Here is a 17,113-nt window from a genome sequence, read left to right as displayed (position 1 = left end):
ATATAACCATAATTTTTAATTTTAATCTCTTGAATTGAATTTTAAGCTAGAAGATATCTATTAGTTGTTTAAATATAATTTAAATATTTTATTTAAATAGCTAAGTGTTGCGGCACATTTGGGGGGACCCCCAGGGGTAAATTCCTTCTTGTTCTAATTGTGTCATGTAGGAATATACATGAGTAGGTTTATTCAAATATTTGGTGCATTTTAGTTTACAGCTCATTCATCTAAAGAATGAGCGTTTCAGATCTTGGGGAGCTACTTTAAATTTAAGGATTAAAAAAGGCATTTATAAAAAAAAGTCAAAAAGTCTCATATATATGTATGTGTGTATATATATATACACACATATATACATACACACACACACACACATATATGTATACATATATGAATTGAGAAGCAGAAAGACATTTGAGTGACTGTGTCTTGGGGTGGCAGGACAACAGGACATATAAACATAAAGCCATATAGCCAACCCGGGACAGACTGCAACCTCTGGTTTAGATCCCTTCAGAATAAGGTATAATAATTACCCACATTTAAACTGCTAGTTAAAATGAATGCATTCATTCCTTGTAAAGTTTCCTTAGAAACACTAGACTCTTAAGCATAATCTAAACAGACAGCTGGGTCCACCCTTTATGATAATGTGCCACCTAGCTTTACTAATCTGCCCTTTGGAAACAAATGAGAAATTTTATACTGCCCCACCATAATTGTTAGTGACAGGCGTTTTAGCAGTCTGTAATTTGCACTTCACTGCAACACCTACTTTCAGTTATGATGTAAACATTAACAGGATCTGACACCATCAATCATGTTCTGGTGTCCAAGGCAAGTGACAAAAGAGCGTGCTTGGAGTAAACTGGAACATGACCTTAATGATAATGAAACATATCAACCCCTGCTATTCAAAGACAAAGGCAAAAAATGAATACTGTAATTGCTTCAACCAGCATCTGAATGATACACAGTGCTGCAATAATTGGGAGTAAGATTTGAGGTGGAAATTTTGTTCAACAGACTCATTTTTTAAGTTTATGTAAGTTCTGATTGTCCATTAAGCTGCTTGCAAGACTTATTTGATAGAAGAAAATATGTTTTTAATGTATAATCAATAGCTTCTGAAGAACACTATACGAATGCAAAAATTAGTTCTGTTTAAGATGGCATGAGTATGGAAATTTCTTCTATGTAACACAAATGTGTCAGGTTTTTTCTACACAAGTGTTCTTAAAAGTTTATGGCCTATAAACAGCACAGAAAACCTATATGCAAGTTATGTTGACAGGTATCAGTGCTATAAATATGCAATAAAAACCAGTGGCCTCATACCTGAATTAAAAAGACACCTATTCACAGGTATTTGTTAAAACAATTTATAAATGAAATCAAATTTATTTCTGAAATACCAGTATTTATTCAGATCTTTTGCTTCTGAATGCTATGTACTCCTCCTCAACTTCACTTTTTCTTTCATGACAACCCTTTTTCAACTTTAAATACTTCTGTATGAATAGTCTAATTGAATTACTGCCTACAGAAGGTATCACAGCAGACTAATTTATATAAATATAGAGATAATACTGAGATCTACTGATAAAGCAAGGGTTATGCTATAGGCAAATAAAACACAGTAATAGAAGTTGATTTCTTCTAATATAAATTATAATTTACATTTTTTAGCTATTACATTATATACTTTTTATTTACGAATAAAACGCAAGCTTTTCAATTAATAGCATTAGAATAGTTTCTGACATGCACTTTGCTTTTTGAAAATCTGTTCTAAAAGGAAAACTTCAAGTTATTCAGATAGGAAGATTATTTTGCTTCAATGGTCTGTTACACAAAATGTGAGCTGCACTATCATTCTCATTTGTTTATTTTTGGTCATAATAATTGCCTGCTACATCACAAGTAGTGTGAAATAACCTGCTCCACCTACCTACATGGCAAACTTAACTGAGATATCTGTGGTGCTGATACAGATCATATTTTGCTCTTCATTCTGAGAATGAAGGCTCTGCAAAGGCATAGGGTAGAAAAAAAAGGTAGATAATATTTTAAACCAGCTAAGCTTCACAGGAAATGACCCATTTTACATTTAGATTTCTACTGTTAGCATAATCAAAGGAATATTCACTACATGTGAGAAACATGGCATGCATAGCCTACAGACACTGCACTAATGTATATATACCTGCATTAAAGGAACCAAGAATACTTTTTCTGTGAATTTAGTGCAAACCTGCAGTGCTCAAGAGCTAATTCAAATTACCTCATACAGCCATCTGTGGTTCGTGTACCTCTTCTAAGTTGAAAGAGGTAAACGAAAGCTGTTATTGAAAATGCACATTGTCTTAAGCACAAAGAAGAATCTTAATATATAAAACTACAAAGCTTTTAGCATTAATTTTTAACTTTAAAACCTCAACATTTATTAATAATAAATAATAGACTAACTTAAAGTCAAGTCACATTAATTAGCTCTTCTCAGCCTACTCCTGAAACAACACAAGAAATTACCCAAAACATTTTCACTGTAACATTCAAGTTAAACAGCAGCTACTTTCACATGGAAGCTTTTAAAAAAAAAAATCAAACTGTGTTGCTATTCAAAGTTTTTCATGGGTCACACAGTATTAAAATTCAATTAAATTTAAATAACCAAAATTGCTACATACATTCATCCTCTGAGTGACTTCTCTAAAGACTGTAAAGTCTTAATAGGAATGAATATGTATTCCACTCAGTACTCAGCACTTCCTTCCCCTTCCAGGGCCAAATCTCTTCTCCACTGTATCTGTTCAAGTGTTTGTGCACTACAGAGAGAAACTTCACGGGTACCACTGAACTTATTCTCTCTTGCCAAGCTTTCAGTGTCTGCTTTGAAGTAGATTTAATAATTTAACAGAATGCAACTTAAATTTTAGGAGGACACGGATGAAGTTTTTTTAAAAAACAGAACAAGGATAAAAATCTCTTATGTTAGCTCTACAATGCTACTACATGCAGAAATAACCATTGTATCTACTATTGGAATAGATATATCATATTGGAGAAGAGTTCTTGCCTGGAATTTTGACACAGACCATATTTTTCCCTTCCAAATTTCTGAATGTCATGAATATTACATATGAGAAGAAATCCAAACTCAGATGTACATTTTCCCGCTGTAAACAAAAGCCAAGGAAAGAAATTCTTTGTATGTATAATTCCTGAAGGTGCTGACAAGTCAGCCACAAAGAATTTCATCCTTCTATGAATGCAATAGACACAGTTTTAGAATATTTTTGCTTCCATATTTTCTCCACTATCATTATATATACATTACTACATAACATATATAGGATAATTTTTTATAAATTATCATATAATACATATTATAATTACATATAATAAATATCAGTAGTTATCTCTGTAGTCATTATCAGAATATATGTGCATCCCCCCACATAGTTTTAAAAAGTGGCAGAAATTATGGATATGCATTTAAGAAAAATTAAAGATGCATCTGATTATTCCAATTGATTTGTTGAATATACACTGACAGGTGCGAATTTTTGTATAATTTAAAAGAATGTTTTTAGTCTCATAGCAAAAAACAGACTTGGAAACCTTGCAGCCAAGCAGTATAAAGTTGGAAGTAACTCCCCTGTGAAAATGCAGACAAAATTTGTAACAAAGAAATTTGTAACAAAGAAATTCAAGAAAGACACTCAAGAAATTCCATGTGATACTGTTCCTCCCCTGACACAAACACAATAAAACTGCAGGCAAATTTTCATTAGCATGGAATGTACGTCCAGAATTTATCTTAAGGTAAGTGCTACAATTCTGTAAAATATATGCACTAGATTTTATTCACTTGTTATTACTTTAGCCTTTTTAATTAATTTCTTGACTAAGATAAAGTGTGTTTACCTCAAGATAACAACTGGTGAGGCCATATTTGTGCAGTTTACACTGTTTATGTCCATGGCATTACACTGGTAGCAGGTCTCACAAGGTTACTATACAAATACAGTGCAGCATTGCCAGATATCAAAACAGGATTTCATCATTGTCAATTAATGCTTTGTTTAAAAGACATAAGTTTTCATAAATCTGTATATACAGCGGAGACCTTGCTCTTAGTGTACACTTTCTATGTCAGGTAATCACACTGTTATCAAATGTATCACCTAGAACTGATCTCTGATACTGATTCACACACTTTACTTTCTCAAAATGTGCTTCAAGTCTGCTGAAAAATAAATTCTAAGATTAACTGTTATACTAAAATGATTTTCACACTGAAGAAATTTGTTTCTTTTAAATGCATTTCATAATCTGACTCTGAATTGATTCAGACCTTAGCATTACAATTTCCATAAATGCTAATCATGATAAAACCATTCCAATATAATAACAGAGAAAGATCAAAATAGTCAGTTAATAACACTGTGTCTGTAAGTCTTCAGTAAGAAAGGGAAAAGAGAATCATTCAGGTGTTAAACAGAACTCCATTTCTTATGACAATTCTTAAGTAACAAAGAGATTTAGGTTTCAGTTGACAAGGCCTTGGAGGAGAACAGAACAGGATAAAGGGGATAGGATTTGGCATACTTAATGAAAAAATCCTCATACCAACTCTTCAAAGTATATTCACTCAGGTAAATTGGAGCATAATGACAAAGAAAATAACTTCAGAACACTATAGGTCAGATTGTACAAACATTTACCAACATTTTGCTGCTACACATATTCTCTAAAATACTACATTTTTTTCTGAAATGTACTGATCTGGTAGAGAAGCTACCAGAGCATAACAAACTAAAACATTTGTCATTCAGTCCAGGAGGATTGCTGTTCAGATTCTAACCACACAGAATTAATAGAGATCTGTTGAAAAATGGATTAAGAATAATTTGCTTGAGTAGACAAACTTAATCACTGTATACATTACAAAATGTAATGAACTGACAAAGGATGCTGGTATCATGTATTCTGCATCAGAACATGCATAGCTTTGTCCATTACCAAAAGTAAAAACAGCCAGACATATTGCAGAATAGATCTAACAGTTTTTTCACCCTCAGGCATTTGAGAGTATCTCCAGACATAATTTCATATTTACAAGTTATTATTCAAATAAGGCCTTACTGGTTTTGTCCCTTAAATTCTCTAAATTTTGAAATTTCTTAAGCTTTTTCCATTTCTTCTTGCCTTACATTCATCAGTGCATAGAAAAAGATGACACCAATCTGGGATTTCAGAAAAGACCAGGAATGCTGTGAAGGTATGCTAACTATTTAAAGAGGAAAAAGCAAGCAAGATATGCAGGTGATGCCTATATGTCTTCCTCTCTAATTTTGGTAGCTAAAGATTATAAAAGGAACAGATGTTTGTTAATGATATCAGAGGATTCTGGCAATATGTTCATAATCATAGATAATTATGATTTTGAAACTAATCTGTGAGTCAGTAATGGTTTTACATTTAGATTATTAAGGTAAGCATAAAGCGAGAAGCATTGACTACAATTAGAAACTCAAGTTGTAATTAAAATTATGTCAGTCAAAATTCTCTAAATGGTTTAATTTTGAGTGTGTTAGTGATGTTCAAAGCTCAGATCAATAGTAGCTAGCAAACATTTTAAAGGCATCCTATACAGGTGGTATACTACATCCATACAGGTGCTCTTAACTAAAAAAAAAAAATCTTCTAATTAATATCATTAAAATTATTTGCATAAACATTTTGAAAATGTTATGAAAAGTGCATATTTTCCAAATCTTAAGTGGAGTACTTTTTCTATCTTTCAAAAGTTGTTCTTTAAGTTGCTATAACTATTAGGCAAAGTTACAAAGTTACACTATTGTATCATTGCTCAATATCAACAAAACAACCACCTTACTCTCAGCCTAAATTCTGACATTTTTCTGATTTTGATGGTGGTTTTTCAGAAAGATATTATACATTGTTTCTCTATACTGAAATAAATTTTTTAATTCTCAAAAAAAAAATTGTACTATAATTCAAACTATGACAGAGCTTAGGGACTGAAATGCTACTAGTTAACTGAAATACTTTTGTGGCTCGTCATTTCCTGTGTCCCAGTGTTTTTTCTGTGGAAAGGAATTGAGATTTCTTTCAGGTTTGGCAAATAGTTGAAATGGGTCAACCTTCTGGTACTTCAGAAATAAATTTTTTTCAGAAGAATATTGTCAAAAACTATTTCTACTTTAAAGTTTAGAATGTTATTTATTGAAAACATATTAGTATCTCCAAAGTAAAGCATAGGCTGGGAAGAAAATTCTTCACATTCCTTAAATGTAACACAATTTCTGATGTTTCCAAATCATCACAAAAAAATCTCTATTTTAACTTCCACTATAGGTTTAGATATAAAACATTCTTTTGTCTGAAGGAGTTAATACTGAAAAACAATGGTAAGAAAGGTCAAATGGGACATCAAGCCAGCAATTAAAAGTTAGCAAGGTTTAGTTGGTTATTACCTTGTTATTTTTTCATATTATAGAAGTGTTATAAAACTAAATTCATTTGTATTTTGCTCTGGTGATAATCATTTTCACGTACAAAAAATTAATGGAAGCATAAGAAAGTTTGTCAACATACATTAAAGCTGTAAAATGTTAGCATAGTGTTTTCCATAAAAGCAGTGTTGGTTTTCTCAAACAGTATACAAAAAGATCTGTTGTCTGTAAAGTAAAACAAGATAAAGAATATCACATATCAGAAGGAGAGGGACTAGTGTCAGAACAGGGTGTGTTTGAGTATTGGCTTCTATTCTGGTGTGATTGACTTAGAGGCTGAAAACTGAAGTAACAGATGGGAAAAACAAGCAGGTCAGAAATGTATCAGGAGGAAAAAAACCCACTACAGAACAATATAAAAAGCATACTTACTAAAATAAAAATAGGATTCAGATGTATTTTATAGCATTTTGAAAATAAATTAGGTAAAATGAAAAATTAATAGGTATTTATTACACAATAAAAGATACAGAATGCTCCTTTATACTAATATATTGATCCTGATGAAGTAAAAAAGCATTTGACTTGAATTCTGCTGCAATATCCTCCCCTCTTAAAAGTACAATCTAATGAAATTATTAATAAAAATTAGATACTGAACTACTGACTTCAACTAAAGTTATAAGACACAACAGAGACATTTGGTAAGGATGAACAATAATTCCCCTCAGAATTAAGAGGACAACATTGCTTCTGAAAGCATCAGAACCGTTAAGAAACCACAGAAAACTTTTGGTCCTTTTACCATATGTAGTGGTTGAAACATGTAGAGTGTAAGGAGTATTCTTAGAAACCCACACCAAGAACTTGAGGAAACTGCCTCAGAAGAACATATGCAGAGCACAAAACATTTAGATATTGCATGTGAACTGCAGTTACTCATTGACAAGACAAAAATGCTTATGCTGAAACATTAATTTAGTCTTCTTTCATCTGAACCGACCACTATTTTAAGTAGAAAGAGTTTTAAGATTTTATACACTGTAAATGAAATAAAAATATTGTCTGAAACTTTGAAGAACACATGAAAACAAATAAATTTAAAGAATATGAAAAGAGAGCAACACGAAAAAATCCCAATAATAAACTCACCTCAAAATAGTATTATGCAATAAAGTATATCTGTAGATACATATATGTTTCAGACTACTCTGTGCATAATTGGTCTTCAAGACCACTGAAATCTGCTAAGTTGAATTGTCAATTTAGGCAGAGACAAACATATCTTGCAGGAAGTTTAGTAGGTTAAATATTTCCTCAAGTGATGTTACAGATACAATCACAACAAATTTTGTGCAGCTCAGCACCAATATCACTGCCTATTTGGAGAAAATGGGTACCTTCCTTCAAGTAGAGTTTAATGGGTTCCTTTGGTTGAAGGTGTGGACAACACTTTACAATCCTTTGAAAATTGTTTCTGTGGTTAGTTCACTAAATTAACAGCTAATTAATAAAATGGGCACTCGCATCCAGCTCATTACTCTCTTCCTACTTTTACTTGTTGCTCACATACATACCAAGATGGGGTGGGGTGTGTGAGAAAGACTGTCAAACATCATATATAACTGACATAAATAATAAAAATCCACAAAGAATGGCTCATTTCAGAATCCTCCAGCATTCAAAAATAATATATTCCTGTAATCTAATCTGAGTTGTCACAGTCTTTGTATAATTTGTATTAATTCATAAAACAGGAAAGCATTTTGAACAATACATCATGGATACACTCACTACACCTAGAGAAGATTAAACTTTATATTGTATTACCCCTGAAAAGAAAAATATAAATCACAAATGGGTTGAAAATAAAGAGAATTTTTGGTTCTATCATTTTTCCTATGCACACTCCTCAAATGAAGGACCATAGGTCCTTCAGATGATGTAAATTATCACATCACCATAAACAATGTAATTGTCCTGACACAACTACAATCAACCATCAGCTTTAGCTTGCCTTTAGATGCTTGTGTTTATCCTCCATGTGAGAGAAAGCAAGAAATTTGAGATGAATGAGTATTGTGATACATAAATAACTGATTTAAGAACAGCTAACTCAGGTGATATGGTTACACATTTCTTCCTAAGGTAATAAAAAATATATAAGTTGGTTTGCCACTTAATTTCCTCCTCTCTTTGCAACATTTAACTGGCATTCTTTCTCCTATCCTCCCTTTGTTTCCCTTTTAAAGTATCTCATAGCCTATCTCTATAAAAAACTAAAATATCAACAGAAAAAGCTTTTCCACCATTGGCAATTTTGCTTTTCATTGTTTGCTTGGCAATTTTTAATGAAGAGTTTTGGATGTTCTTTCTATTAAGAGACTTGATCTTAGGAAAAAAAAAAGGTGTGAAATCCACATTTCAGTTTTGGAAGTCTTCATATTCTTTATAAAAGGTTGTTTCTTTAACCTGGATATTCTACTTCACATAGTGCTTAGCCACAGAGTAAGGTGCAGAGAAAATATAAATTGTATGCCAAAATCACCCACAACAGTTGTTTTGCAAGGCAACCTATTAAGGAGATGATTAATTTGTGCACAAATTGGAATCACACCCAGTTTCAGATTTACTGAATGGAAAGGAAGAAGATAAATTGATGGTAGTGATATTTTATGGAAGGATAATAACCAGATATAGTCAAAGACACAAACTTGGTGAGAAACTGTGCAGCCCATCCCATCCAAAATGCAGCAGTGTCATTCATCTCAGGATTCCAAAAATAGTAGCTAATACATTTACTTTCTAAATTTCAACCCCTTTCCTAAATATATATTTGTCATTCCAAATACTAAAATACTTAGCAAACAATCCATCTGGATGTTTTTTTACCAAAAATGAATGTTAATATTTGTGATAATTATAAGAACGTCCATATTTTGAAAATAATTGGTACTTACCTTTATTTCTTGAGATTTCATGATTCTTTTCCTGCTGCAATTAAGAGCAGAAAAATGTATTAATTGGAGAATTAGTTATCACAAAAATCATAAAATCATAGACAAACATGATCCAAGTGAGACAGTGTAGTTCCTCCTCCATCCTGCTCCAAAGTAAAATCAACTACACTTTGCTGGATGCCGTAAGAGTCCTATATAACTAATTTTTAAATTCACTTAGCATTTTTCACTTTTTTTTTCCTCCCACAATGACTGGGATTAAGTGCTGGAACACATTACCCAATGGGGCCATGCAGTCTCTATCACTTGACCTCTGTCTTGGGAGATGCTCATAATTCAACTGCACAAGTCGTTGTAAAACTGGGACTTGTCCCATTATGTAATTTTGAAGAATGAAAATTTAATCAAGGCTGTAATCTATCCCCACAATTTCAAACTTTGATTTTACACAGTATTTACTCAAAAAGATCTGCTTTATTTTGGGTATTGAATTTCTTGAAACATTTGCTGCTATAAAAATTTATGGCAGTAAAAATAGCATGAGGAATAGTCTAAATACAAAACATTTTAATTTTTTGTTCCATTACAAGATAGCTTTTCTTTTATAATTTTAACAAAAAAGGAAATTAAATATCTTTTTTCTTTTGCTGTAATTTTAATGGGCATTTTTAAGTATTTTAGCTTTTGATAATAAAGAAAGTGAACTGATTACCCTTCAGTACTAACTGCACTGTTTTATTTTACCTATACACACCAAGGATTTGTTATTGCTGTGCTCATTACAGGTTCATGTAGTCTTAAAAGCATTCAGACTGTACATAGAAATCTACAGAAAGAAGTTAATACTTCTACACCAATACATATGTTCTTTAACAGTATATCTGTTAATATTTTCTAACTCACGAGGGCATGGAAATATTTAATTACCAATAACTTAAGCACAAGGCCATCTTATCTTCAAGCAAGTAAAACATATTGTTCCAACATTTTTAATTTTGTGAAAAAATAAATAATATGGCTAATGATGCAATATTTTTGTTGTTCCCTGTAACAACAAAATGTACAAATTTTCCCTGCAACAACAAAATCGAACAAAATTTACAAATCTAAGTCAATTACTCTTTTCTTGTTTCTTTTCAAACAAATAAGCATGTCAAAACTTGTATGTACCTGGAAAATATGTTTTCAAATTTCTTCATGACTACAATATAAACACTAGCAAGATATTATAAATAAAAAAAAAAAAAAGAAAAAAAAAGAAAAAATTCAGTATCAGTAGAATGTGATGTACTAGATACATTTTTAGTATTTCCTAAACACAACAAATGGTATTTCCTGAAATACTGGATATGACGTGCTGAAGTTACCAGAATCAATTTTCGTGCCATTCTGATTTGCATGCTATACTAAATTTAAAGCAATAGTTTTAGTATTACTGAATTTCCTTCACGTTTCATTTTACACTACAGTCACATTTGTTTTAGAGGATCTGTCTAGTACTTTCTTCTAGCCTTCTAAAGGAAAATTTGCTTGTAGTTTTTATTTTATATACCTTTAGAAGTCATGCAGTGAAACTTAGCCTTTAATAGGACTGTAAACTCAGAGGAATCTTGTTCATGATAAGAAGTCTGTGCTTATTAAAAAATCAACCAACCACCAAGATTTAGAGTCAAGATGTAGCCAAGTTGTGTTAGCATTTCAGATAGTGCAATTTTATGGGCTCCAGAGACACTGTTCAGTTCCACTAAACTCACTAGTCTTTTCTCCCTTCTTTAGTTTGAAATTAAAAGAATGAAGTTTTTTTTGCCAACAAAACTTCCATAGAGTCTAAGGACTTAATCCAATAACTGATTACAAGATGAGAGTAGCCTCGCAGGAAAGCAGCATTAAAAGCCAAATACTGATATCAAAGCAGAAGAGAAACACTAGTTAAGATGACAATTACTTTTTAGGAAGAAGAGAATTCAACTAACTTGGCAAAGTTTAGAGTAGAAATAAAAGGATTTAAATGAAAATTTAAAATTAAAAAAAAAAAAAAAAATGTTGCCAGTTTTTTTTAATGAAATTTGTTAACATTTCAAGGAAAGGAGGCATTAACTGAAAACATCTTTTCAGACATTTTTTTCTAATATCTTTATTTTATTTAATTTCAGCTGAAGATTTTGGAGCAAATTTTTATGGCTTAGTTTTCTCAAAATACTCAAATTTTAGGTTTAAGATGCCATTCAAACCAGAAAGAAAAGATTTATTTAATAGAACATAGACCAGACTCGGTGTGATAGTCCTTGGGCCAAGGTGCTTGGTAGCAGCAAAGAGCACCCACATAAAAAGAAAAGTCTCTATGTCTCAAGTTATTTCAAAATTAATCAGTGATTAGACTAGGTGTAACATCTCTGAACTCCGAAAATAGTTTTCTGCCTAGAGAAATCTTGCTAGATAGGACTTTTTAACAGAAAACACAGAGTTAAAAAATGCATCTAAGTTTATACTGGGGATGAATTAAATACAGGTTCCTCCTTAATCCTGAAAGATAAATTATATGAAATATTTTCTGTAGAAAAACAGTAAGAAGTAATGAATTATGCTAGTGACCCAATATTAAACACACTTGTAACTTAGAAAAATTAACTTCAGATGCTCAGGGACATAGGAACTGCTCATCCTCATGGGAAACACAGAAATAAATAAAATTTTCAGGGTCTTGGAATGTGAGAGAGGTAAATGAACTATTGAAACTTTCAGTATGGTTCATAATGACTAAATTGTTCACAGTGACATTTATTTTCACCTGCATTTGTGCAGTGTGCTAGGATGTTAATACTTGTTGGCCTGAAAAGAACAAAATTCTACCCACATACTATTAGAAAACATGCAAATGTGCAAGCATCACAGTATTGAGTAAAACATACTTTTGTATAAACACACATGTGAAGGACTTTATAAACCCACTGTTACACATATTTCTTACAAATATTTCATATTTTTCTCCTGTATTGCATTGTGATATATAAACAAAATATTTTTACCCAACATATTAACAATCAAAAACTATATATAAATGAATTTTAAAATGTATTTTATACATATACACACACATATTTTTCATTCATGTAATCATTCTGGATCTTTATGTCTACATAAAGAACTAAAATACTATATTGTAGTTCATTGCATATTGTACATGAAATACAATACTATTGATATGAACCATCTGTAAACAGAACTAACCATTTTGCATTCTACGATATTTTTATCAGCTTCAATATAGCAAAATACTTTTGAATTTAACACTTTCCAAACAAATTAATCAGACAGGTTGAGTGGCATTTTATGGCTTTGTGTTGCATTACAGTGTATCAGCCTGATGAAATGTATCAATGCAGAACATACTCAAACTGTAAAAAAACCTTTCCTGTGTGCCCAAAGGGCTGAATTTAAAGTAAACTTTTCATGAAGACAATGTCAGATTTTCTGTTATGTTTGTGAACTGTAAAAGATCACAGATGGTTGACCATAAAAATTACTGTTGTTAAAAATCGTAAGTTATAAACTATTTCCAAAATAAATCAAATGAGGCTCTGCAAAGAAACTTATTTAAATATACACAAATGTTTCCCCAAGGTATAAATGCTCCTTATCTAGTGCTCTTTTTCTTTTTTGTCTCAATACACAAACACTTTCAACATCTCTTATAACATTTTGATATCACTCTTATTCAGAAATGTTACATGTGCTAAATAAAGGTGGCATAGTACCAGGTCTTATTTAGAATAGGTTCACATTAGCAATAAGGGGTGTAGAGAAGGATGATCAAAGGGACTCATAATTTATCAAGAAGGTACAAAGCTACTTATATGAAAGACATGGGGTGATCTGTAAAGGTAGATGACATTCTAGAACTAAGCAAATACACCAACCACTTAAGAAAAACTATAGCTCATTTCTTAGCCTCATTTAAATATATATCATGTGAATTTTGCTTGATAAATTTTTTCCCTTGTTGAAAGAAAATTACTGTTTATAAACCTTGGATGCTGCACATAGAAGCATTCTTATTGCCACTTAATTCTATGTTTTTTAAAAGACCAACTACATAACTCTATTTCATACAGAGCCCCACTTATGGCTCTGCTGAATAATCTGCTGAGGATCTGGGTATGTGTCTGGCAGAGTGGGCTACTGATAAAGAAGAGCCTTATTTTGCCTTTGGAAAACTCAGACAAAGCCTCCTTTGCTTTGCTGGCTCTATTTAAAAAGTAGCTGCTGAATTAATCAAATTCCTAAAATAAACAAAGTACTAATTAGGGTAAAGCATATGGTAGATTGTCCTTGACATGTGACAAACATTAAAATAATTTAATAAACATACACCATTAATTACAGAAGCTGATGAAAAAGGAAGTGTAAAGTCACTTGCTTTTCCAGCATTCCATAATGAGAAGTTACCATTAGACATAGAATAAAATATAGTTAAAATGCAGAAAATCAGTTTTGTGTTCATTATCTTTATGGCTAATTCTGCAGTAGGGGTACTATATAGATAAAATAATAATAATAATAATAATAATAATAATAATAATAATAATAATAATAATAATAATAATAGCAGCAGTAGTAGTAGTAGTATCTTTTTTATTAAAGAAAATATTTCATTAAGAGAGGTACCAGAGTAGTTATTACTGTTAAAACATGTACAAGCTGTATAGCTGAATTAACAATACATTCATTTAAATTAATACAACTTTAATTACAAGAATTCTGAATTACAAATGTACAGAAACCTTATATTCATGGGTGAAATAGCAGCATGGTCACAGCCAGGGAGTACAAGCACACATACTGCACAAAGCAATCTGGTAAACTATTCTCAGACCCAATTTGATCAATGACATTAGGCTGAACATTTGTGTTTCAAAGAAGTTTTATAGAATCAGACTTCAGCAGGCTCTTAGCAACAGCAGTACAATTGCAATTTAAACTAAAAATGCATGCAAAGCAGAAGCAATGACATTTACATTTGTAAAGCTGTTTTGTTAAGCAGCAGTAAGCAAGGCCTTGCTTACTATGGTAAGAAAGAAAGAATGTGCAAAAAGTGAACCATTTTCCTCTTGCTCTTGTCAGAATGCTATTTACTGCAGAAAGCTTTTTAGTTTAATGTTTGCAGCAGGATTCTTGAACTGGTATTCTGCATTCACAGCCCAGTCTTCTTAGAGACTGACACCATTTATAGCAGCAAATTCTGAGAAAATAATATGCCACAGGTTGTTCTTGTATTGATTAAGGCATCACATGAATATAAGATTGTGTGCAGGAAACAAGATGTGAAGCAAGGTTGCTAGGCAAAAATAAGGTAATATGTAAAGCTGTTGAAGTGCTCAGAATTAATGGTGTTCCCAGGAATATTACTAAATATTACAGGGTTAAGAGTAAGCCTTACAGGCCTGCGGAGAAACCACGATGAAATCTTGAATTCATGAATCTGCATGAAAGCAACCCAACAATATCTGGAGAACCTCGATACAAGAGTGAAATGATTGTCATTAAAACCAAACCCAAACCAAGAAAAGCCCAGCCGCAGAGATGGGAAGAGTAAACTCTGAAATACACTGATTTGGATCTTAGTTTGCTGATTTAGATCCCCAAGGAACATAAAGAACAATCATGGTACACCCAGGAAGGTGAGTCTGAAGGTGAGTTTGAGTAGTTGTTCCTCTCTGCATGCAGATTACAATCATTTAAAAGCAAAGAAGAAACAGAGAAGAAATAAAGGTATGACAAAGCTCAACATCATCTTGTCTATGTCTACATACTCTGAAGGAAAACTATCTCTAGACCAGGCTTCAACAAAGTGTGTGATTTCTATGGATGGAAAGTGGACAGAAGCTCTACACAAAGATCCACAGGTTTTCTATTCAGGCCTGTCTGACATAAACGTAAATAACCTAGATGGTTGCAAGGGCATATATTATTTTTAAAGGTAGCCTTGGATCATGCAAAGCAGAGCAAAGCCTTTGCCCTGGAAGTGAAACAGTTCTGGGCTAAAGTTACTGTCTAAATCCCAATGTTTCTTCAGTACCAACAGATTTGAAGCAGCTTCCTGCTAATGACGCAGTAACACTGTTTATACAAAATGTATGCACCATGCATTGCATTCTATGAAATAACATTTCTTTTTTAAAATAGGCAGAATCAGTCAACTTAGTACATTTTCAAAGTAACAATTCCTTCTGGTAGGATTGTACACAAGTAACAATTCCTTCTGGTAGGATTGTACACAATCCATATAGACACATTTCCAAAACAATGCTAGTGTAAAAAGATCTGCCTGTAGCAGGCTGCAGGTAGCTCCCAAGACAAATTGGCACCCTACAGGACCTATAAGCCCTGATTACTCTGCAAGCAGTTGAAAGGCAGCTGAGTAGTAGTTTAGGGTTTTAATTCTTATTTCACTAAATAGTTGGGGTTTAATAGTACTGTAAATTTTTTTGTTTGTTTGTTTCCAATGTAATACCTTGTCCATGAGGAATCCAAACGATCCTAGAGGCCAAATGAAACTGTAGTGAAAGGCCAAATATATATTCTCCTTCATTTTATTGAAGCAGAGAAAGGCCTATTTTCCAAATCTTGTAATTTTTCCACAATGAAAAAAAATCCAATAAAATCTACATGATGACTTAAAGGATTCATTCTTATATTGGCTGTTACCTGTCTATCCATACACCTCATTATCATCAATTGTCCTAGAACTGGTCACAGTTCTGAGCTGAACTCAGGAAAAAAAATCCCAGTAGAATATGCACAGAAGGTTACTCTGCATAGACTTGTTAGGCAGCTCACTCTTAGAGAAATACAGTGTAACTATAGCTTCTTTAATATGATGACTTCATACTTTGTTCTTTGATAACAGACCAAATACATTTAAAATTTAGAAGCAGTTTCACAGCACATGATAGAAAAACATTCTACCAATTTTATTTTGCTGTGCAGCATTGCTGTTTTTACAATGCTTTAAGCATTTAGATGCCTAATTCATGGTTTAAGCAGCAGAAGAAGTGTACTTTTGCATTAAAACACATGTACTACTATGAACAAAACCACTTATATACTGAAGATTTTTCAAGCCAATTTATGTAGCTAAATCCAGGCTACCACTCTCCTTAGTTAAGTTGGAGGAGCTACATAAATAAAGACTTTACAGAAGTAATTACTGCTATTTGTGTATCTTTTGCATTAAACTTTATATGCTCAGACACTCAATGTAGTATTACTTCCCCATGCAAAGGCAGCATAAGATGTAGTTTCTTCAAGCCTACCAAAAAAGAACTGCAATAACACAGGAGAGTCAGTGAGGTGCTGCAGAGGAATATACTTTTCTGATATAGCTCAGAATTATATTCAGTATATATATATTTATTTTACAATTAACTGAGAACACTCTAGATTTAAATAGGCAAAGAAGGGGGAAAGAGATCTCCAAGAAGCAACACTTTTGCACAGTGAATTATCCCCGGAAATTCTAGGATACAGTATTTAATGGGCATTCTATTACCTTCCCCTTTACACGAGTTCCTAAAGCTCCAGGTACCCTCACAATTATTGATCAGTAGTATATTTCCTAACAATATAGTACTACTTAAAGGAAAAAAAAAAAAAAAGAGAAAAAAA

At 32.2% G+C, this 17,113-nt stretch overlaps 1 protein-coding gene across 3 annotated transcripts in view; it reads right to left on the bottom strand.

Moving 5' to 3' along the window:
* The window catches only part of FSTL5 (follistatin like 5), a 269,497-nt gene that overhangs the window by 217,547 nt on the left and 34,837 nt on the right, over positions 1 to 17,113 (bottom strand). For 2 of the 3 annotated variants that reach the window (XM_041715855.2, XM_041715856.2), the window contains exon 3: positions 9,449 to 9,482. In XM_041715855.2, the coding sequence (XP_041571789.2) occupies positions 9,449 to 9,482 (34 nt within the window). The remainder of the gene's footprint in view (positions 1 to 9,448; positions 9,483 to 17,113) is intronic. The other variant, XM_072928440.1, reaches the window with a different exon arrangement.

Source organism: Taeniopygia guttata, chromosome 4 (genome assembly GCF_048771995.1).
Source record: "Taeniopygia guttata chromosome 4, bTaeGut7.mat, whole genome shotgun sequence".
NCBI lineage: Eukaryota > Metazoa > Chordata > Aves > Passeriformes > Estrildidae > Taeniopygia > Taeniopygia guttata.
This window is presented reverse-complemented; position numbering and strand designations above follow the sequence as displayed.